The following is a 21444-nucleotide window of genomic DNA, read 5'->3' on the forward strand; positions in this document are numbered from 1 at the left end:
ATGGATTATACTTCACAAATAGCTATTATGAAGTTTCAAATTCCATGTGAAAGTCAAACGTATTGTCATGAAGTTTCACCGAGTCCGAAGCTAAAAGGATAATTTTTTCCTTTCAAAAAAACATAAACGGCATATCATTGGAACACAATTGGGAGGGAGCCTACAATGCATCAGAGCAATATGTTTAGTTAACACCACCTACAGTATATGCTAAAATTGAATAATACGTTCTTCATATGATAATTTCGTCTGATGTATTCATACATTACATAAATTTAACGCATATTACGGTAACATCATAACCAGCAGATGCCATCCTTGTAGTCATAACGCATATTATGTCATAAACTGCAGGATTGAAAGGGGTATTGAACAAAATGTGGACTAAGCAGGCAGCAGCATGTGACGGCTTACATAACAATTGACAGAACATGCAGCTGCCTTCAGTATCTTGGCTTCCCTCCTCTTCCACGGCCACGCCCACCTCCTTTTCCACCACGTGCCAAGTCTCTGTTTGCCTCGTGTTTTACTTGCATGTTCTCTGGGAGAGGACTAATGTGATCAATACATTTCCTGAAGCTAAAATCATCCACAGAGTCATCCTCCCTAATGATAAAGAAGCAACGACTTTTATATTGAGGATGAAACCGGATTTGGAATGCACGGACTCCTGTACCAATCTTTCTATCTGGCTCTAAATGACCCTTCTTTAGCAAGTCAAGCAAAACAATGTACTCATACTGCAATATAGAAAGAAAAGGAATCAGAAAGCACGGATAAAATTTCATGTGATACAGACATGAATATCTAACCAACCAAAGCGCATTCGAACACAACTTCTTTTTACAAGCAATGGGCAAAAATAAAGCCATATGTAGAGGATACCCTACTTATGGCTTTTGGCTAATTATACTACACCTCTTTTGGGCTAATATAATAGTGAGTGCTTAAAAACATTTCTTAACCTTTCCAAACACCTTAAAAGTGCTTAAAAGCCAAAAAAGAAACACCTAAAAATAAGCTAATCCAAGCGGGCACTTGATCAAGGAGGTCACACAACAAATGTACAATCCAATTCGCGCACATAATACAACCCATTGTTTTCTAAATGCATTTTACTTCCAATTAACCAAGGATGGAAAGAAATGGAAGGTGTGGTCCATGTGGTTGTACTTGTTGAACTGCAATTATCCAGTTCTGGACCATTTATTCAGCAAGAAGTTAGGTATTCTGTAACTTCGCCTTATGAATTTTGATACTATTTGCTAAAACCAAATAAATATATGGGCCAAAATAGTAGAATGTTGCAATCTCACAATTACTATCATATCATACCAGAGACTGGTTGCTTGGCTTGAGTCAATATTCATCGTCGTGTACACGCAGAGAATAGAAATCTGTCATCCCATCCATCTAAAATGCCGGATGCTCTAGACAGGAAACAACTTTTGGCAGGCTGGAGATAACTTATGGCTCTCAAATAAACCTAGCCCAATCGTAATACAAAGCCACACAAAGGAACAAAACAGCATAGTGCACTGGCTCACTGATATAAACATATAATACAGCTTAATGCCTTAAAGCTACACACTTTCAGACTATTCCAGGTAAGGCATCCGAAATTGCTCGCGAAAAATCCCACATTAGCATCCTACCCATGAAAAACTAAAACCAGAGACCTTAACCACTACAAAGATCATTATATTGGTATATGGAATGATGCAGAGTCAATCCTCCACAAATAAATTTTTATCAATATGCTACACTCAAACAACTAAGCCTTAATACCAAATTAAGGGGGTCAGTGTTAGCTATATGAATTATCTATATCCATTTCGCTCCTATGTTAGCACAATAGTACAATGACATTCAGAGCATTTCACATCAAGGTTAGTTATCCATTTCGCTATACTTACAACTGTTTTACTGCAATATTGAAGAAAATACATGAAACAGCTTACCTTGTTGAGGTTGAGGTTGGGAGACCAAGAATGGAGAAGCTTATAAAAGTAATTGAACACCTCCACAGACGATCCGAAGTTCTTAGGGCCCACGCTAATCGGACCTGACACATCTTTCTTTTCTTCATCCACCGTTTTGCTTCCATCTAAATTCTCGAATCGTTCTTCTTCCACAGACTTATCGACCTTCAGCTTCTTTGTGGCGTCTTCCTTCTCCACCTCGTTTTCCTCCTCCCTTGGACGCTTCGACCCGCCGTTCTCTTCCGTATCATCGGCGGCTTGAGCTTCGACATCCATGTCCTGAGCCGAAGTGTCCTCTTTCTCGGCCTCTACCACGGCTTCAACGGCGGGCACGGCGGCGGCGACTTCAGGTTCAGTTTCTGCCATGGCTATGCTGCGTAAGTTCAGGGAGCAAGTAAAGCGGTTAGAATTGGGGTAAAAGGAACGCTAGGGTTTTGATGTAAGTTTAAACCCTCACTGAGAGTGGCAACTGACAAAGGTTCGTGACCCGATTAAACTGATCAACTCCGAATTGGAACTTTAACCCGTTCTTTAAAGAAACCCGGATCCGTTTTGTTTTCGGGTATTTTTCAGCGATATACGAGAATTACTCTCAATTATTAAACCAAAAAAAAAGAATATAGTACTTATTCTTTCAAAAAAAAGAGATATATAATTAAGACAATAATACATATATTAGATTTTAAATTTGACTTTAAATTTAAACTTTTACCTTTAACTTTTATAATTCACAAACAGACACTTTAACTATCCAACTTTTAAATAATATATACATGAGTCCTATATGACACAATACACATAGGACACCACGTCGGACAGAAAATGACATATTGGATGACATGTAAGACATGTGTGTCTATTTGTTCAACTTTATACAAGTTTAAGTGTCTACTTGTGTGCACTCAAAATTGACAGGCATAAATGTAATTCGAAATTAAATTATAGGACACATTTATATATTATGTCTATAATTAATTTGAAAAAAAATCAAAAACTCTAGTGTAAGAATCACACGTGAGACTCACAAATCTTAATTTCACAAGTAGTCATAATGTCTCATAAATCGATTCTTTAAGTTAAAGAAAAGAATAGTATATTGATACTGGTCAATATACTTGATGAAAAATATAGTGAATTAATTAGAATGGTTACAATAATTTTTTTCACTAAAGTTAAAAAAAATAAAATAAGAAAGCTCATTTTACCTAAAAATGAAAGAAGTATTATTAACATGACACTCTTATAAATAAAAGACATAATACATAAATGTGACTTTTAATTAGATTTTATTTCATATTCATATTCTTTAACGTTGAATATGCAGAAGTAACTACTTAAATTTGTATAAAATTAAATAAATAGACCCATGAATTCTATTTGACATAATATACATATAGAATGCTACAATGTATGTGAGATTCTATTTATTTAGTTTTATACAAAGTTAACGTTTTATATATTCACACCAAAAATTAAAAAACACAAACGTAAAATAAAATAAAACTTAAAGAACATATTCATTATGCCTAAATAAACTATACAACATCTTGAAAGAGATGCAACCAGAAAAATGATGCATGTAAATAATAATAATAATAACATGGATGCTCAAATGCAAACAAAACCTATCATGACTCATATAAGTTCAAGAATACACATCATTGAGTCTATGATATTGTCACTATACTTTTTCTTCTATTTGCCCCCCTTCCTTCCGTCTTTTCTTTTAACTTTTGTTCATTAAATAATGTTGTTTTGCACACTCATAATACGAAACCTTTAATATTATTAAGTTATTCAACCTTAGGTTTTATGGAAATTTGGTTTAAATGCTTTTTTGTTTCGCAAACTCATAATAATATGACATTGAAGACATTATAGATGTGCAATTGATAATTTACATTAATTTTTTTTAGATAGCGTCCAGATCAAAAGAAAAAAGAGAGAAACAGAAGATTAATGAGAAGTGTACCACCTACAAGTGTGGTGTATTGGAGGAGATAAATGCTCCTCCCTTGGCTTAGTTAGAGATTTAGAATGTCAATTTTTGGGTTAGTCGAACTTTAATACGAATACGAAAATGAATGAAAAAATCGGAAGAAGAAGAGTATCACTCTTCCTAGAGAGCATGCTACTCAACCACTCCATTTTTCCTTTTTTCCTTTTTACCAATTCATCAACTCTTTAAAAGTTGAACACACATATCAAAATTTTCCACCTTTTTCTTTCTCTAATTAGTACTATTATTAGGCTACCATTGGACCCTTTTTTTTTATATCAATTATGTGCTAAGTGTGGGTGGGGTACAAAAGGGAGCTAAGAAACATGAAATTTTACGTGGTACATTTTATTCCCTTCTTTGTGCTTGCTTATTTTTAGCCAAAGCAACTAGAAGAGATTAATGTCTTTGTTTATGACCATTGACTTTTTATGGTGCTAGTTTGCTTCTTCTTGGAAGAAGAACTTTTCCCCAAGGTTTTACTAAGAAAGACTAATTACTTGCTATAAAAACAATAATTTGTAGCCAGTAAATAATGCAAAACATATGTATGATAAAGTGAGATATAAGGATAATTCCAGTTACTAGATATTTTATGTCTGATTTGGGTAATAAATTATGATATAAATATTAATGATTGATTTTATAATTCTAACTTGCTATTTATAAGTCAAATAAAAATGAGTAATTTTTATATCGCGCGAAACTCTCCTATAATGCGAAAAATAATACTTCTTAATTTATGACTTTTATGATTAAAAGACTGAGTTTAAGTAAACACAAATAAAATACGTAATGTTATAATAATTTTATTAATTAGATATGAATACCAATATTGAAAATACATTTTTCTAGATTTGAAACTTATTACAACATTGACTTTGTCCATTATGCCCATATGGAAAAACGTTATTTTCTTTTGGCTTGGGCCGAACGTTACCAAGAGTGTCCAAGGCCAAGGGTAAAAGACATTTGTGATTTTTTAAATTTATTTAATTGTGATGTTCGAATCAGTTTTTATTATTTTTAATAGTAAATCATAATATTTATAATTTTCTTAAATGAGTATCATAATTTTATTCATCAAAATCCGTATAAATTTAAAATAATCACTAATATATTTTTAAAAATTTAAATCTGAAACCTCGAGATTTAATCTAATCTTGACTCGGCTTATATAATGGGGTAGAAAAGACTTCTACAATAAACTAGAAGAGTATAAATATATATACCAATTTTATCATTAATTACTAAGCAAACCCCACAAGGAAAAATGTTGCTGCGACTTTTCTTGTCTGAAAAAGAGTAGTATATATTCATTAGCTTCTAAGCTGGTTCTTCACAAAGCTAACCCATCAAGAATTGCATATTCAGGTATCTTTTCAACTGTTGTTTATCCTAATTTTGCTGTTTTTTGTTTGGGTTTATGATTTTCCAATTAGCTGAGTTGATTTAGTCCAGTAACCTCAAATTCAAACCATTAATCTACATTTTAATCTAAGTTCCTAGTTCAAGATTGGAACTTTTTGCTTTGGGTGGAAGATTTCTATAAATGGGTGAGCTAATTAATCGATGGATTCTGACTTGTTATGTAATTTTTGCGATTTATTGAAACTGAAGGTAAACGATGTTTTTCATCCTTTTTATGCACAAAGCTTGAATCTTTTAACCGTGAAATGTATGGTCTTGATTTTGTCAAGATTGTTGACTGTTAGAAAAAGAAGAGAGGAAATGGGACGGAAAGGAACTCATAAGGTTGTTTCATTTGCTTCAGAGTTTGGGTTGAATTTTCGAACTTATGTTATTGGTCAAATGGGTTAATTTGATGTTAGGTTTCAAATTCAAATTTTCTGTTCAAGAATGCTGTTCTTTAGTAGTGAAAAAAATGTATGCTTCCGAATTTAAACTAGGGGATTCAGTTTCCTTGAATGTTTAATGTGGCATTCTGGACTTTTGAATCTAAACGAGAACAGCATAAACCTTGTTAATACGAAATTAAAAGGCAAGTACATCTTATGCTTTTCAAATCCCTTTCTCTTGATGGCAACATAGGTTGCTAACTTTGGACAAAGCTATACAAAGGTAAAGCAAAACTATGCAACACTAAAGTATACCGAATTATCTCTAGTAGTCTGTTAAAATGTAATGGTTGGAGAATCTTTGTTTGCTTAGTGAAGTGTCCGAAGTTCCCCTCTTATATTTTTGTCATATGAGATGGCTGACGTTGTTTAAGGATCTTAGGATAATTTGGTGAACTGTTAATGGAAGAACATTTGGTTTTGCGTGTTGACCATCTTATCACACCCGAATCATTGCACTCTCTGCCACGGCCCGAGCATACAGAATTATCTGGGGGCACATCTGTCACTCAGACAGTTGGTACATCCTCAGGTATTGATGCTCAAGAGAACGAATATCAAAGAGCTGGAGATGAAGAAGAGCCATTACTTCAGACTGTGGAATGTCGGATTTGTCAGGAAGAAGATAGCTTGAAAAATTTGGAGATTCCTTGTGGTTGCAGTGGCAGCTTGAAGGTATCTTTGTGAAGTTGTTGAATTTTAGTTCTCTTCTTGTTCAATAAGTTGCTTATGCTTTTATAATTATGCCAATCACGTTTTTTACAGCTAAAGCCTAAAATTTGCTAATCCCTGATACATTTTCTCTCAAGAACTTAAGATTTAAATGATTCAACATTTTACAGAAGCTTGATATTTGAGTTTTCTATCCTTTTCAACGAAGTTGATAAATTCTAGTCTACTTCACTGTCACAATAATCCAACAATTATTTTGTGTACTTCACTGTCACAAAATTGAGCTTATTTATCTCTGTGTTACAATGTCCAACAATTACTTTTTGTACCTATGTATGAGCTTTTATTGGTATGCTGACTATTCTTTTTTATTTGTCATCAACTTCACTGTCACAAAATCCAGTATGCACACAGAAAATGTGTTCAACAATGGTGTGATGAGAAGGGAGATATAACTTGCGAGATTTGCCATCAGGTACTCCTGTGTGTGTTCTGTTTACATTGTTTTATTGTGTATGATTGATTAAACTTTTGCCTCTCCCCATACCAAAACCAGTGTAAGACAATTCAGCCATAAAAGAGTGAGGGTAGGTGTCTAGGTGAGATAACATAATTGACTCTGCACCAGACTACCAGCTGAGAGTGTAGACAATCATATTTCCTTTATGTGCTTGCTCTGTCCTCCAATACTCTTTCCTGATGGTAGGGAGTGTCACTTATCCCTATGCAGCAATTCAGCTGTTTATTTATTTTTTTACTTCAGAAATACAGGACATTGATTCAACCAATAAAAATTTAAGGCCATTGATACTTAAGAATCACAAATTTGGAATGCCAGTGATGCTTGCTGAAAGAGTTTTAGTTCAGCTACATGCGGAAATATTTCTATCTAGCTGGCACTTACCAAGCTTAAATTTTTTTTGTGTCTAACGTGCAGCTTTATCATCCTGGCTATACTGCTCGGCCCGCGTCTCCTCAATCTGAAGATACATCCATTGACATCAGGTATGTTCGGGTAGCTTAGTTTTCGCCAATATACACCGGTGATGCATAATTTGTCCTTGTTACTAAAAATTTGTAACATAATCTGATGGAACCAAACTTTGGAGCCAGTTTTTGTCATTAGTAACTTTGCCTGTGGTAAGTGATTGTTCTGGCTATTTTCCCCTTAACTTCTTTCTTTTCTCTTTTTTAAAGAGTGCTTTGTAGTTTTTTTCAATAAAATCCAGACAGTTTTGCTATGCTTCTGGGGTCATGTAGCACTCGATACTTTAACAGCACATCCTCTTGTAATCTTTATATGCTGAAAGATTTCTCTCTCTTATCTGTAAATGATGAATTCAACCATGTGGCTTATGTAGAGGTTGGACAGTGGGTGGCACTCAGGTCGACTTTCATGATCCTCGACTTCTTGCAATGGCTGCTGCTGAACGCCGTCTTCTAGAGGCTGACTATGACGAATATTCAGATTCAAATGCTAGTGGAGCTGCATTTTTTCGGTCTGCCGCTTTGATTGTAAGCAACTGAATTATTGTGTAGTTGATTCATTTTGTTCTATTGCAGTGCAAACTTCTTTTGTTTAGTAGTGCCTAGGGTGATGTTGGGCATGCATTAGAATTGTTCGTCTAGCTGGTATGTACATGAACGGATTAAAAGTCTCTTGAGAGAGAGGAGTGTGGGAGTGACATTGGTAGTGTGATAAATGAATTTTCACATTAAGCTTTGAGCTGGTAGAGTGCAATTTTATTTTATCCAGTTTGCATTTTTGGTCCAATTCCATCTTTAGAGAAAATACAACGGGGATTTTCATCTAATTGGAGGCATATTTCAGTAATGATACTTAAGAGAACATTATTTATATTTAAAAAGATAGATATTAACTCATCAAAACCCTTTGTATAGATGACAAACAAGCTTCTACACTCGTCATTACTTATACCCTCATGCTTGTGAAGGTTGTGGGTTAAAGCACCGACAGGACCATATTTCTGGTTATACTTGGATAAATAAATAAAACAGATTTTCCAGTAAGTCCTTGAAATGGCAATCTGTATTAGTAAATGATATTATGTCATTGCAATGGTCTCTTGGTAGAATGCATGCATTTCTTCTCTTTCCTCTTATTACCCTGTCTTGTTTCTTATGCTATTTTTCTTCTGGTTGTCCAACGGGATCAGAAATGAGATTCAATCTCTTTCCTAAGTATTTAAAGATTTCTGCAGTACACATGACATGTATCCTACATGTTTATGGATGTTAAACTTGAAGAAGACTAGGGGAGAATCTCTTAGATGTGCCAAAAAAGTAGATCTTGGTGACAAATTTATTTTCTATCTTCTCACTTTGTTTGCTCACCATGTTAAATTAGCACTCTGTTTTCCTGCAGCTATTGGCCCTTCTGTTACTGAGGCATGCTCTGATAGTTGGAGATGCTAATGAGGATGAGGATGATGTTTCCACCTTTTTTATGGTAAGTAATACAGTGATTTTTAAGTCTACTTGTTACTTTCTATGATAAGTTTATGACACATCCACTCTAGATAGTGTGTGGGACTAATGATGTAGTTGATTCTTGACACAGCTTTTCCTGCTCCGCGCTGCCGGTTTTCTTTTACCTTGTTACATTATAGCTTGGGCTATCGGTATATTGCAGCGTCGCAGGCAAAGACAGGTTTGTCAACTTTTTCTCTTCTTTTTATAACTTCCAGAACTGTATTAGCATTTGTCTTCATTCTTGCACATCTTAGTGATGCTTTCTGCTCATGCCCAATGTGTGACTCTTATGGTACAAATCAGATTATTAAGTGACTTGTGTAAATCATAAACTTATCAATTCACTTATTTTCATTGCCTATTAAGTGAGTTGACTGTGTTAATTATAAACTTCATTTAGTATGTCAGTTTGTAAATGTCGAATATATGCTTATATTTTTTTCTCATTTCACATCTATAAAGCAGGAGGCAGCAGCAATAGCAGCAGCCGAAGTTGCTTTCCTTGCGCAGGCAGGGCAGCATAGGGGTTTGCATGTCACAATTGCACCTGGACCTGCACCGGCAGCAGAACCTTCGACAACACCAGCAACTCCTCAGGTGTCAATGCCACCGGAACAGGCAGCAACTACTCATGTACAATCAGTATAAACAGCTCTCTGTTTCGATAAGCTAATTGTACAGATGGTAAGCTACATAATGGGAAAAGATTTTTTCTCGTTTTGTTTTTATCATTTACCTACTGTATCTTTACATTGGGAGACGCAAAAGCTTTAAATTTCATATTTTGTTATGTTTGTACTGTTGTACATATCAAAACATTGCAGCCACTAGGTGGCGTGGAAATCTTAGCCTCCAGAGTTGGTTACGACTTGATAAAGTCGTTGCTTCAATTGTGTAGATACCATATCTTCACATCACATTAGTCGCTTACTGTCATTAATCTCATTTATTCTTAGTTTTGCCATGCCTTTTGCTTCCATTTTTTGCGTAATGTTTGCACTACTGTATTCCTCCAGAAGAGATAACAACTTTGTGTTCTGTCACTATGATTTTAGCAGAGGAAACAACTGCCCCCTAGTCTTTTTGCAACCTATTTTCATGTTATGTCATACTATATGTTCTCCATAGCAGTGTTTGCTATTGCTACCAAAACATATCTGGCCAAACGATGTAGTTATCGAGAGTTTGATAACATATGACAAAAGTGCAGTGAGGAGAGTATCTGAACATATAACAAAGATTAATGAGGAAAGATGGAAATTTGTTTGGTCCAAAGGAAGATTAAACTTTCTAGCAAGAGTGGGAGTGATATTTTTGTTCCATTTAAACTCTGGAAATATGGTCATATTACATATATAACCACTTGGGTTAGATAAAAGTGCAATAGGAGAAAAAACAAGAAGATTAGGTAGACATATTAGATGAAAACAGAAAGTAAATTAAGGGCATTTAGGTCCTCCTTCCTTGGTCTTCCAGTTATTGTAACAAGGACAAACAGCCTTGTTTCCATAGGTACCAGGTGGAACACACAAACACTTGTTGCAACATTTTTGGCAGAAGAACATGCATGGCTTGTGGTACTGTGTCTTGCTACACCTCCTCGTACATTGTGGTAGACATTCTGGTAAAATACAAAAAAAAAACAATCAACACTTAAAACCTCTCATAAACAATACTGATAGTTTCAAGATTTAAAGTTTATAAATTAACAATCCAATATTTATAGCTATGTAGTACATTTCTCTGTCGCTTATAAACTTAAGATTTTTTTATTCTCATACTTCAAAATGTTCAGTTATTTTTTCACATGAGAAATACTTACGCGAGGGCTTCAAGCTTCCTGGTCCATACTTCTTCTGAAATAACAATAAAGATATATTAGACGGATAAATCCAAATGGTTACAGAAAGTACGAAAATTCAATAATTGAAAAAAAGTAAACTTACAGCATAGTGGTGGTGTTTGCCATTTGCAGCCATAACAGTGTTAGCAAGCATGGAAATGACAAGAAGGGCCAAAAGGAGAACTGAAACAATCTTGGCCATGCTTGATTTTCTTGGTGAAAATGAGAGTATAGAAGTAAATGTTGTGGTTGATGCAAAGTATAGTGTAAGGTTTGGAGTATAAATAGGGCCAAAAAGGCAACAATCGGTTAGCAGTAATAAATCCAGGATTTAGAGTTTCCCTATTGGCCGTTGAGAGCATTAAATGTAGAAGCATAAATATTGGGTGCAAAGGGATATAAAAAGAAAAATTGTAACTGCATAGTAGTTGAAGCGAATGGTAGTTGAAGAATGATTGCAGAGCCTCAAATAAATGCAAAAGAGATGAGGGATTTGATTAACACAATTGGACATTAATGTATTTACCTAAAAAAAAAAAAGTGGCCAGTAAATAAATTAGACATCTCTAGACGAATGTTATATCAAATGGCTAACAAGTATAGGATTATGGTTGCGAATCCTACTTCTATAATAACGAACTAGCAAACAGGATCTTATAATATTAATGTGGATAAGCCATTATGTAATATTCTCAGATAATGAGAGGCAGTTGCATGTGAAAATTAAAAGGGAAACAAGTGGAGTTACAGTAAATGAGTGAAACCCACACCTCATCCACATGAGGCAAAGAGACAGTGAGACTGAAATCTCTTTTAAATCTTAGCATACCGACCTCAACAATACAGACATTAATGCTTTACCTGTAGTAGTACGGCACAAAATAAGAAATACCTCTGCCACTTCATGTGCTCTCATTAATTTCCTTTGACTAGCTACTACTTCCTTCCGTCCGCTTGTGTCAAATTAATACTACTTTCTTCCGCTTGTGTCAAATTAATAGTGGACAATAAATATTTCCTTCCACTTGTGTCAAATTAATAGTGGACAATAAGTATTAGGTTCATGGGTATTTTTGGTTCATCTTATGAGAAACCTCAAGTTAGAGATGATCAGAAATGTCATAATTATAACAAACATTCATTTTAAATTGAACTAGGAAGAAGTACCAAAAACAAATGGAAACAATCTCAAACACATTGAGAATAGATTGATTCATTAGAAAGGAAAAATAAGAAATTAGCAAAGATAAAATCATAATAACTCCAACAGAGAAAGAAAGAAAAGAAAACCAAAAAGCTAAAACATCCAAATTCCATGAAAACATGTGTAACTATTTCGACAATTTTATGGCGCTCATGAAAACACTAGTCAGGACTGTCTTCGACTCAAAGGATGCCTTCAACAACTTCAGCGCCTGCAGCAAAGTAAATTGAGTTGCTCTACAAAACCAAAAAAAAAATAAAAGAGTGATAAATTAATTGTTTACCTCTTCCATTCCAAAATGAACAACTTCCTCTTGCAATACACCAACATCCTTTACATTGAACTTGTTTAGAAGAGTAATGCTAGAAATGGTGGACATAGGCTTAATTACCAAGTCATCCATCACCATGTATGTCACAACATCCTTCACAAAACCACTTGTCGATGCCACAGCTCCACTCGCTATCGGTGGAGCAACATACGTCAAACTTCTTGACATAAGGCAATTACAAACTGTACATTTTGCACTAGGGCAATCAGAAAAAGTATTATGACAGTAGTTGGAACATCCATAAAAGGTCTTATGTGTCGTTGGAACGTCATCAATCGATAGAAAAGGAATGGAAGCGATCCCTATTACAGATGACTTGGGTTTCAAAAGGCTATCCTTAGAGTGAATATAGGTGTCGCTCAAATTCTCAACACTGTCATAGAGTTTAGGCAAGCATCCATGATTCATCCCTTTCTTCTTAAGAAGCTTAATGACTGTGGCCACCGGCAATGAGAGAATGAGAAACAAGAAATCCACACAACTCTTTTCAGCCTCAGCGAATAGTATTTTTTTAGCCTTAGTGTCAATCAAAAGCTTCATGCTCAATTGGGTCGTCATTATGCTTAATTGGATGATAGTTAGGAGAGGATTATGAAATTGTCACGTCTACTTTAGCTCTTTTATAGTCAAAATCCGTCATAGTAAACAAACAGTCATCAAATTAATTCAGCTTTTTCGTTGGAGAATTCAAAAAGTTACAATGAATAATTCTAAATGTATAAGTACTCCATCTGAATTTTAAAAAGTTGAGAACTCAAGGAGTTGCGAAACTGAAAGTGAATCGTTAATGATTATGTGCTCGGAAAATAAAGAATGATTAATAAATAATTAAGTACACTGCCTTTCAATTAGTAATAAAATCCGAAAAACACTACGGCTGAGCCAACCGGTTACCAAACATGCCAAAATGTTTTTCCTTCCTACCAAACACACGAAAAAGTATTATTTCCTTCTTATTTTGTATTTAAAGTGATTTTCAAACTAAAATGAACAAGAATAGTGTCAAAGTATTTTTTTTTTAATTAGAAATAAAATGTATTTTGCAAGAAAAAAATATATATATTTATTTAAAAAAGAGATTTTGAACCATGTAATACTAGATACTACTCCCTCCCATTTATATATATTTATTAAAAAGGGGATATTTTAAACCATGTAATAATAGATACTATACCTTTCGTTTAAAAATAATGACTATTTTTTTTTAATCTGTTTCAAAAAAATTTATTCATTTCTTCTTTAGGCAACATTTTAACTTTAAATTTTCTTTTTAGTCTGTTTAAAAAAAACGATTCATTTCCTTTTTTTGATAACACTTTTTTAAAATTTAAGATCACAAAATCAAAAGACATTCTGTTACATTTGACATATCTTTAATTTAGAACTTTGTTTCAAGTCAAACTAAATCACCATTATTAATTGAATTCATGATATTTAAAGAACGATACAGTAAATAGTAATTCATCTAGTACAGCTCTTTAAAAAGAATGTCCGATCAATTTACATTGCACACAAAAATGAACCGAGTAATTACTTATATTTAAGAGAGTTGTGGGAAAAAAATTCATTCACACTTTGTAGGTAATAAGTTGAGAAGTGAAAGGGTTAACCCAGTAGTTAAGAGAATACTATATTATTTTTAGGTATAAACTTCGATAGTAGTTCCAGACTTTCTACTTGAAAATGTTACGTTGTTAGCCTAAAAATGTTGTGGTTCAAGGGTACGAAGCAAAGTAAAATTTTATGATATGTTAAACAATTATTAAAAACGAATTAGGCAAAAGAAAGAATCAAATTATTTTCTCGACATAACTGGTGAAAATATCTAAAAATTAATATGCATTATACAAGGAGAGACCGCAAAAATAAATAAATAAACTAGATGATTTAAGTTTTTTTAACCATAACCGAACCTCAAATGAACATAATCAACAACAGCTTGAAATAAATAAAACATAAGATAGCCATTAAAAGGCAAGTGACTTAATGTGAATCATCCAATTCCTCAAATATGACCAATGACTAGTTTTTCTCCATTTTAACTCGGTTCATGATAACACTGCTCATGTAAATACTAGTCAGAATTGCTTTCGACTCAAAAGATAATTTCAGCAACTTATGCGCCTGCGAAACGATAAGAATTAACTAAAGTAAGAAAACTGTAAAATTAACAAAAAGAAAAGCATTTTAATTTCTTATTCAATTTTAAAGATTACTATCATAGTATCATATAACCTTGAATTGTTTCTTAAGCTTATAGCATATAAGGGTAAAAAGTTAAAAGTTTTCTTTAAGAGCGGTGATGCTAGAGACGGCGGACATGGGCTTAACGACCAAATCATCCATCACCATCTCCTTCACAAATCCACATGTAACACCTGGATTAGCATCTATATACATATAACTCTTACAAACTGGGCAGATACTTTTATAAACTTCTGTGACAAAACAAGTGCATTTAGAGCTACATCTATAAAATTCTCTCTCTTTCAGAAAGTGACTAAACAATACATATAGGTGTCATTAAGATTCTGTACGCTTTGGTATAGGTTAAGCAAACACCCATTCATTCCTTTCTGCTTACTCACTCTACCAACTGGAAGTGAAAGAATGTGAAATAAGAAATCAACAAAATCCTTTTCAACCTCAGCAAATACTACTTTTTTAGCCTTTGTGTCGATCAGAAGCTTCATGCTCAATTTGTTCTCGGAAGTCGCCATTTCTATGTTGTTGTTTTATGATAAGTATTTAAAACACTTGCAATTAATCACTCAAGCTGAGGACCTACGCTTAAATAGGGTCTCTTAATTACTTCCTCATTCAACTTTTAACATTGTAACTCTAACAGTCAATCACCAATGGATTGCATAAATACGATACACTAATCAAGAGTCTCTTGTTCATCTCAAAAATTGTAGAAATCAAGGAGTTCTCAAACAATAATGGTCCAATGCACATTCATACTGTTAGGATCGAATTCACGCGCATACACTTGATGAATGAAGAACACAAAAACTTTCAAAAGAAAGAAATGAGAGTACAGAAAACTCAATATTTCGTGGTAACACTCCGTGAGTAAACTTCTACGGCGGTGGGATATATATATTAATAAATCAGAATATTTTTTATTACAAAAAATAAATGAAGAGTTATATATATTATTCAGACTCCACAACCTAACACATACTGCATTGATAAAACTTCCCCTATTTAACGAAAATTAATCTAAATAGATTCACCTAATTGTTTAAATTAAAAATAATTACTGATATTCCTTTACTCCAATATTAGTTACATTTCTCTTTTATCCATCCAGTAAAAAAAATAATTATACCTTTACAATCTAATATTATTGGTGTTTAAATACTCATACCAAATAAACGTAATAATCACTGCTCTAAACTCTTCAAAAATCTGTTTCTACCTTCGATGAGCCACATAAATATTTATGGATTGATTTAAGATAAATACTTCAAAAATCTTCATTATTTTATTAAACATACAAATAGTGGCATATTTAGTTGAATAAAATAAGACACTAGTGGTTGGGGGTAATAAGTAGTACATTAAAAAAAAGACTAATAAATTTTCTCGCGATGCAATTACTTATTTTAATTAATTCATTATCAATTTAAAATTAATTTACTGCTTCAGTTTATTATAATAAAGTGAGTTTTGTTGCACTATTAAAATTCTATTCGGAAGGAGAAAGAAAAAAACTATTAGGTAAATAGATAAATCAAATATATTTAAATTCTTGTAATTTGTGAATGATAATGTGTTATCAAGCAAGATTTCATATGTTAAATCTTTTTAAAATTCTTATCAACTTTCTTTATCAAGTTTGTTAAATTCTCTCTATATAAAAGCTACAGTTAAGATTAGTTATATTTAATTCAACTAATTATACCATTGTAAAGGAGTTAGTTAGTTAGTTAGATTCTGTTAGTTGGTTTTATGAAATTAGTTAGGAGTCCATTACATGTATAAATACTAATCACATGGAATGAATAGCACACAATTTTCACTTCTCACAAACTCACTAGTCTGCTCTCTCACGCCTGCACTGTTCATCTTCATCTTTGCATACTTTGCTCCATTAATGGAGATTCCTACACATCTTCATCTTCATATACAATTTCAACAACAGACTTTAAATAAAACTATGGAAAATAAAATAATTAAGAAAAATAAATAAAAAGATTAATAAAATTGTCGAGCAAAGAAAAGTTTCACATCACTTTTCTTTTGCCTAATTTTAATTATACATAAATTATTTTGAGATAAAACAGATATCTATATTTTTTTAGGAATAATTATATATAATAGCAAATTAATAACCTAAAATAAATGGAATAGCTACTGTTTGATTTAATTGTACTCCATAGCAAACGTTTGTCCAAGTTTGTCAGTCACCTCTTTACCAAAACTCTCTCTCACCACTCTCCTATTCTCGCTTGACACTCTCCAATTGCTCATCTCTCTTACTTTATACAACATAAGTGTATAAATTGTGTTTTTGTTTTGTATAAAGCGAGAGAAAATTGTATATACACATGCAAACAACATATATCTTTGTTTTATACACTTAATTATACAATTTACAAACATTTTACTTCGATTTCATTGTATATAAATGCAAATTTTATACAAATATTACAGCGAAAAAGGTTAGCGATTTATACAATTGCAATGAAATACAATTTTCTCTCGCTTTATACAACAGAAATGTATAAATTGTGTTTCTGTTTTTGTATAAAGCGAGAGAAAAACATATATTTTTTCTTCTTATACATTTATAATTATACAATTTACAAATATTTTACTTCGATTCAATTGTATACAAAATAAATTTTATACACATAATATAGCAAAAAAGACCAGCAAATTATCAATTGTTAATTATACAATTACAATAAAATACAATTTTTCTCACTTTATCCTATAAATTATATAAGTGTCAGCAGTCGCCATTATGTTAGTATCTTTAAGCTAATTTAAATTTACATATGTAGAGGTAAACAGTGTGCTTGCTTCAACAATTTAATTAAGTATTCAAACAGTCGCCAACGAAACGGTACACTAACCAAGGAACTCTTCGTTGATCTCAAATGTGTAGAATTCAAAGACTTTCTAACTATTCCTTCTGTTCCGTACCATTTTATGTGAAATTTTTTATTTTTTGAGATTTTGATTGAATATTTGTGTATGAAATATTTAATTTTTTTTGAAATAAAATTTATCTATTTATATACTGTGTAAAAAGTATTACAAGTTATAATAATTGATAATTTAAAATTTTAAAAAAATTTACGAAAAAATTATAATAAAAAATAAATTTATTAATTAAAATACGAAAAGTGTCACATAAAATACGATAGATAAAGTACTTAACAATAACAAAACAGAAAATAATATAAAATTACTGTATCTGAATAATCACACTGCAACTAATTGATATTGTTTTTACTCCCTTTGTAAACTTAAAAAACTACTTATAATATTTCTTTTTATATTAAAATAAACAGATTTTTTTTCATTATTTAGTTAAAAGATAATTAAATTAAAAGGAAAAAATATTTAAAAAAAATAAAATAACCTAATTAATATACTATTCTGGCAAAAAGTATTTCACCATTCATAAACATACATACTCTGTTAATTTATGGAGAAGAATTTTAAAAACCTTGTAAGAATTATTTTTAGAAGAATTGGGGTATGTTGTAAATTGTAATTGGATTAAATGATCATCATTTTACGTATCTCATTCAAAATAATTGAAAGGTACCATGAGCATGTTTTTTTTGAAGTGATTTAGGTACTAATTTTTTTTGTCAAAGTCATATGCGGCTATTTAAATTTATATCGATTATTTATTTTGACACCTCAACTAGATGTTATCCATTGAACACTTCAACCTTTTCTAATATGAACCATTTGAACATTTTTTTGTCTTTGTAGCACATTGTTTGTAACCCACACCCTTTAGGCGCGTGAAGGTATTAAATTGGGCTTTTTTTTGGAAAAAACTATTATTTCTTCTTCATCTTCTTTGACACTTCTTCCTCCATCACACCACATTTTACCACTATCACCGCTGCTACACACCCCTTTTTCTTTTTCTTATTTTCTCCTGAAACTTAACCTTTTTTAGCTCGATTGTTGTTATATTTTTGGTTCCATTGTCATTCATATTAGGATTGATTGCACCACCATTCCACCATTATTACCGTCATTTTCTTTCATGTTTAATTTGTAAAGGCTTTAAGTTTGGAGTTTGTTTCTTTGCTGTTAATTTAATAATTTGGTGTTAAATTGATGTCCAGTTGTTTAAATTTATTGGAGAATTTTGCTATCAATTATTTACTTTGCTCAAATTTTTATTTGAAGTTTTTAATTTGTTGTAAATGTGTTGTTTTGAATTTAAATTCATACATATTGGCCTAATGTAAGGATGTTTCTTCATCCAAAAAAATTAATCGATTATGAAATATAAAAAAATTAAAATAATTCCAATTTTTTTGACAATGACAAATGAAACTTAAAAATTTTTCGGAGAGATTATTTTCCCCATCTTTCTCTACCTAAAAAATGAGATGAAGTAAAAAGTTATAATTAATAAAAAAGCTGATGAAAAGAAAAATCTGTTGGGTTGAAGATGACACTTTACAGGGAGGGGGAGGGTCATGTATGTTTTGGGTTTTAGTGGAAGGCAGTGGAAGTGGGTGATTTAAGTTTAAGTTTTTCTTCTTTATTTTTTTTACTTTATAATATAATTTTTAAATAATTTTTTAGATTAAAAAATAACACATGTCATTATTTAATTGATCAAAATGACAGGTCGGCACAAGTATATTTCACACATCCTCTACTTTTAGTTTATTCTCAAAAATATTCAAATGGTTCAAATTCTAGAAGTGTTCAATAAATAATACATCTAGTTAAGATGTCTACATGAATAATCGGAACAAGTTTGAGTGGCGAGCCGCATATGACTTTGGCCAAATTTTTTTATAAAGACATGTAATATTACTAATGAGCAATGATAGGAATAACTTCGAGTTAATAACTCAGATGGTCACTCAACTATGCACTCTTCTCTCAGAAAGTTACTCAACTTTCAATTTTCACTCAAAATTCACTCAACTATGCACTTCTTTCTCAGAAAGTCACTCAACTTTGAATTTTAATTAAAAAATCAGTCAACTATTCACTCAATCTTCAAAAAGTCACTCAATCTATTAAATTATCTTTTAATTAAAAATTGTTGATATTAATTATTTATATAACAAACCAAAAAATTTAAAAAATAAATTAAATCATTTAGTGATCCATCCTAATTCAAGATTTAAAAAGAGAGATTTATTTAGGAATAAAGACAAAATAAAATAAGTCATATCATATTTTTTAATCGGTCGAGTTTGGTTTAATTTATTTTTTAAATTTTTTAATTTGTTGTATAAATAATAAATATCAAAATTTTTTAACTGAAATATATTTTAATAGATTAAGTGACTTTTTGAAGAAAGAGTAAATAGTTGAGTGACTTTTGAGTTAAAATTTAAAGTTGAGTGGCTTTCTGAGAAAGTAAGCAATTTTTGAGTGAAAATTGAAAGTTTAACTTTCTGAAAGAAAAATGCATAGTTGAGTTATCATCTAAGGTATTAACTCTGGATAACTTTTGAAACCAGAATTATTATAAGCAATATACAACTGAACCTAAAAACAAAAGTAAACCACCACTAGTTAAAATTGATAATTACATAAACTGAAACATCCCATTCCCTCATGTCTAATATCCTATTCTCTGATAGCTCTACAAAGCTCTTTTTCGCTTTGCACTGGTCATGAAAACACTAGTCAGAACTGTTTTTGATTCAAACGATGCCTTGAGCAACTTCAGCGCCTGCAAGAATGATAAGAGTAATCAACTAGAATTCGTAGTACCAAATGAATAAAAGAGTATACATACAATTGAATTGAATACCTCTTTCATTCCTAAATTTACAACTTTCTCCTGCAAGGAAGAAACATCCTTGACATTAAAGTAACTGTTTAGAGCGGTGATGCTTGATACAACGGAGATAGGCTTAACGACCAAATCATCCATCACCATGTATTTCACTGCCTCCTTTACAAAACCAGTGCCTGTAGTACCCACAGGTTTATTCACTCCTTGTGGAACAAGATACGTCAACTTTCTTGACATAGGATACTCACAATTTGGACATTGAGAATTAGGGACATCCGTAACATAATAAATACTATAACTGTTGGAACCACATGCATAACGAGAACATCCATAAGATATCTTTTGTGCAGGAACGTCACTAAGTGCTAGAAAAGGAACAGAAAATATCCCAACTGGAGATTTTGGTTTTAAAAGGATGTTCTTGTCTTGATTAGACTGAATATATGTTTCGTTTAGATTCTCTACGCTATCGTAGAGGTTAGGCAAGCACCCATAATTCAATCCTTTGGTCTTGAGAAGCCTGATAACTGTGCTCACTGGCAATGAAAGAATGTGAAACAGAAAATCAACGCAATCCTTTTCAGCCTCTGCAAATAGGACTTTTTTAGCTTTGGGGTCAATCAAAAGCTTCAAACTCAATTTGGAATCACAAGTAGTCATTTTGATTGGTTCAGCTTAAAAAGTTTTTAAACAAAATATTGTGTGTATTCTGGAGACTGGACGACATCCTATGCATAAATAGTTGAATTTTCTTCATCATCATCATATTCTTGACACCAGTACTCTAACAGTCATCATGAAATATTTCCCCAAGACAAAACGCTACACTTATCAAGATTATTATCACTAATCATAATCAAATGGAGAATTCAAGGAGTTGGCAATATATATATTAATTATACAAAAGGTCAAATTTCGCCCCTAATTTTCTGATATTTTAAAGGTATTTTAGACTCATTTCAGTTTTTTAACAGATATGTCAATTTAAAAGTTAACAAATAATTAACAACATAGGAAGTAAGTTTATTAAAATATAAAAAACACAACGTGTAATTTACTTTCTTCGTTCACTTTTACTTTCACGATTAA

The 21444-nt window shown here is 32.0% G+C and overlaps 5 protein-coding genes across 11 annotated transcripts; 1 reads left to right on the forward strand and 4 right to left on the reverse strand.

Annotated features, from left to right (window-relative positions):
• Positions 1–211: 211 nt before the first annotated feature.
• On the reverse strand, positions 212–2490 carry LOC101255109 (protein EMBRYO DEFECTIVE 514). The gene is made up of 2 exons (XM_004241536.5): positions 1962–2490; positions 212–740 (listed from the first exon to the last, which is right to left on the reverse strand). Exons 1-2 carry the CDS (start codon positions 2346–2348, stop codon positions 444–446), a joined length of 684 nt encoding a protein of 227 aa, XP_004241584.1. The 5' UTR covers positions 2349–2490; the 3' UTR covers positions 212–443.
• A 2696-nt stretch (positions 2491–5186) lies between these two features.
• Positions 5187–9969, forward strand: LOC101254808 (uncharacterized). Of its 7 annotated transcripts, none has more exons than XM_010324266.4 (8): positions 5187–5355; positions 6223–6515; positions 6916–6987; positions 7450–7517; positions 7874–8027; positions 8899–8982; positions 9094–9183; positions 9468–9969. In XM_010324266.4, exons 2-8 carry the CDS (start codon positions 6243–6245, stop codon positions 9651–9653), a joined length of 927 nt encoding a protein of 308 aa, XP_010322568.1. In that variant the 5' UTR covers positions 5187–5355; positions 6223–6242; the 3' UTR covers positions 9654–9969. The 7 variants fall into 7 exon arrangements, with proteins under 7 accessions (XP_010322568.1, XP_004241583.1, XP_069155500.1 ...); XM_004241535.5 differs by having other exon boundaries at positions 9471–9969; XM_069299399.1 differs by having other exon boundaries at positions 5221–5355; positions 6215–6515.
• A 323-nt stretch (positions 9970–10292) lies between these two features.
• On the reverse strand, positions 10293–11290 carry LOC101254500 (gibberellin-regulated protein 6-like). The gene is made up of 3 exons (XM_004241534.5): positions 10952–11290; positions 10828–10861; positions 10293–10626 (listed from the first exon to the last, which is right to left on the reverse strand). Exons 1-3 carry the CDS (start codon positions 11048–11050, stop codon positions 10445–10447), a joined length of 315 nt encoding a protein of 104 aa, XP_004241582.1. The 5' UTR covers positions 11051–11290; the 3' UTR covers positions 10293–10444.
• A 683-nt stretch (positions 11291–11973) lies between these two features.
• On the reverse strand, positions 11974–13371 carry LOC101257974 (uncharacterized). Its single transcript, XM_010324265.4, has 2 exons — positions 12336–13371; positions 11974–12263 (listed from the first exon to the last, which is right to left on the reverse strand). The coding sequence occupies exons 1-2, from the start codon at positions 12939–12941 to the stop codon at positions 12180–12182; spliced, it is 690 nt and encodes a 229-aa protein (XP_010322567.1). The 5' UTR covers positions 12942–13371; the 3' UTR covers positions 11974–12179.
• Positions 13372–20199: 6828 nt separating this feature from the next.
• Positions 20200–21015, reverse strand: LOC101257675 (uncharacterized). The gene is made up of 2 exons (XM_004242122.1): positions 20371–21015; positions 20200–20289 (listed from the first exon to the last, which is right to left on the reverse strand). Exons 1-2 carry the CDS (start codon positions 21013–21015, stop codon positions 20200–20202), a joined length of 735 nt encoding a protein of 244 aa, XP_004242170.1.
• Positions 21016–21444: the final 429 nt, after the last annotated feature.

Source organism: Solanum lycopersicum, chromosome 6 (genome assembly GCF_036512215.1).
Source record: "Solanum lycopersicum chromosome 6, SLM_r2.1".
In the NCBI taxonomy this organism is placed as follows: domain Eukaryota; kingdom Viridiplantae; phylum Streptophyta; class Magnoliopsida; order Solanales; family Solanaceae; genus Solanum; species Solanum lycopersicum.

What these genes read in the sequence shown, in the direction of transcription:
- LOC101255109 (XM_004241536.5), bottom strand. Translation starts at nt 2,348, where the DNA reads ATGGCAGAAACTGAACCTGAAGTCGCCGCCGCCGTGCCCGCCGTTGAA. An exon ending in CCAACCTCAACCTCAACAAG is followed by an intron (nt 741 to 1,961) that starts GTAAGCTGTTTC and finishes TCTATATTGCAG; the next exon opens with TATGAGTACATTGTTTTGCT.
- LOC101254808 (XM_010324266.4), top strand. Translation starts at nt 6,243, where the DNA reads ATGGAAGAACATTTGGTTTTGCGTGTTGACCATCTTATCACACCCGAA. An exon ending in GTTGCAGTGGCAGCTTGAAG is followed by an intron (nt 6,516 to 6,915) that starts GTATCTTTGTGA and finishes CACAAAATCCAG; the next exon opens with TATGCACACAGAAAATGTGT. An exon ending in ATGTTTCCACCTTTTTTATG is followed by an intron (nt 8,983 to 9,093) that starts GTAAGTAATACA and finishes TTCTTGACACAG; the next exon opens with CTTTTCCTGCTCCGCGCTGC.
- LOC101254500 (XM_004241534.5), bottom strand. Translation starts at nt 11,050, where the DNA reads ATGGCCAAGATTGTTTCAGTTCTCCTTTTGGCCCTTCTTGTCATTTCC. An exon ending in GCAAACACCACCACTATGCT is followed by an intron (nt 10,862 to 10,951) that starts GTAAGTTTACTT and finishes TTGTTATTTCAG; the next exon opens with AAGAAGTATGGACCAGGAAG. An exon ending in AGGAAGCTTGAAGCCCTCGC is followed by an intron (nt 10,627 to 10,827) that starts GTAAGTATTTCT and finishes GTATTTTACCAG; the next exon opens with AATGTCTACCACAATGTACG.
- LOC101257974 (XM_010324265.4), bottom strand. Translation starts at nt 12,941, where the DNA reads ATGACGACCCAATTGAGCATGAAGCTTTTGATTGACACTAAGGCTAAA. An exon ending in TTCATTTTGGAATGGAAGAG is followed by an intron (nt 12,264 to 12,335) that starts GTAAACAATTAA and finishes ACTTTGCTGCAG; the next exon opens with GCGCTGAAGTTGTTGAAGGC.
- LOC101257675 (XM_004242122.1), bottom strand. Translation starts at nt 21,015, where the DNA reads ATGACTACTTGTGATTCCAAATTGAGTTTGAAGCTTTTGATTGACCCC. An exon ending in TAAATTTAGGAATGAAAGAG is followed by an intron (nt 20,290 to 20,370) that starts GTATTCAATTCA and finishes TCATTCTTGCAG; the next exon opens with GCGCTGAAGTTGCTCAAGGC.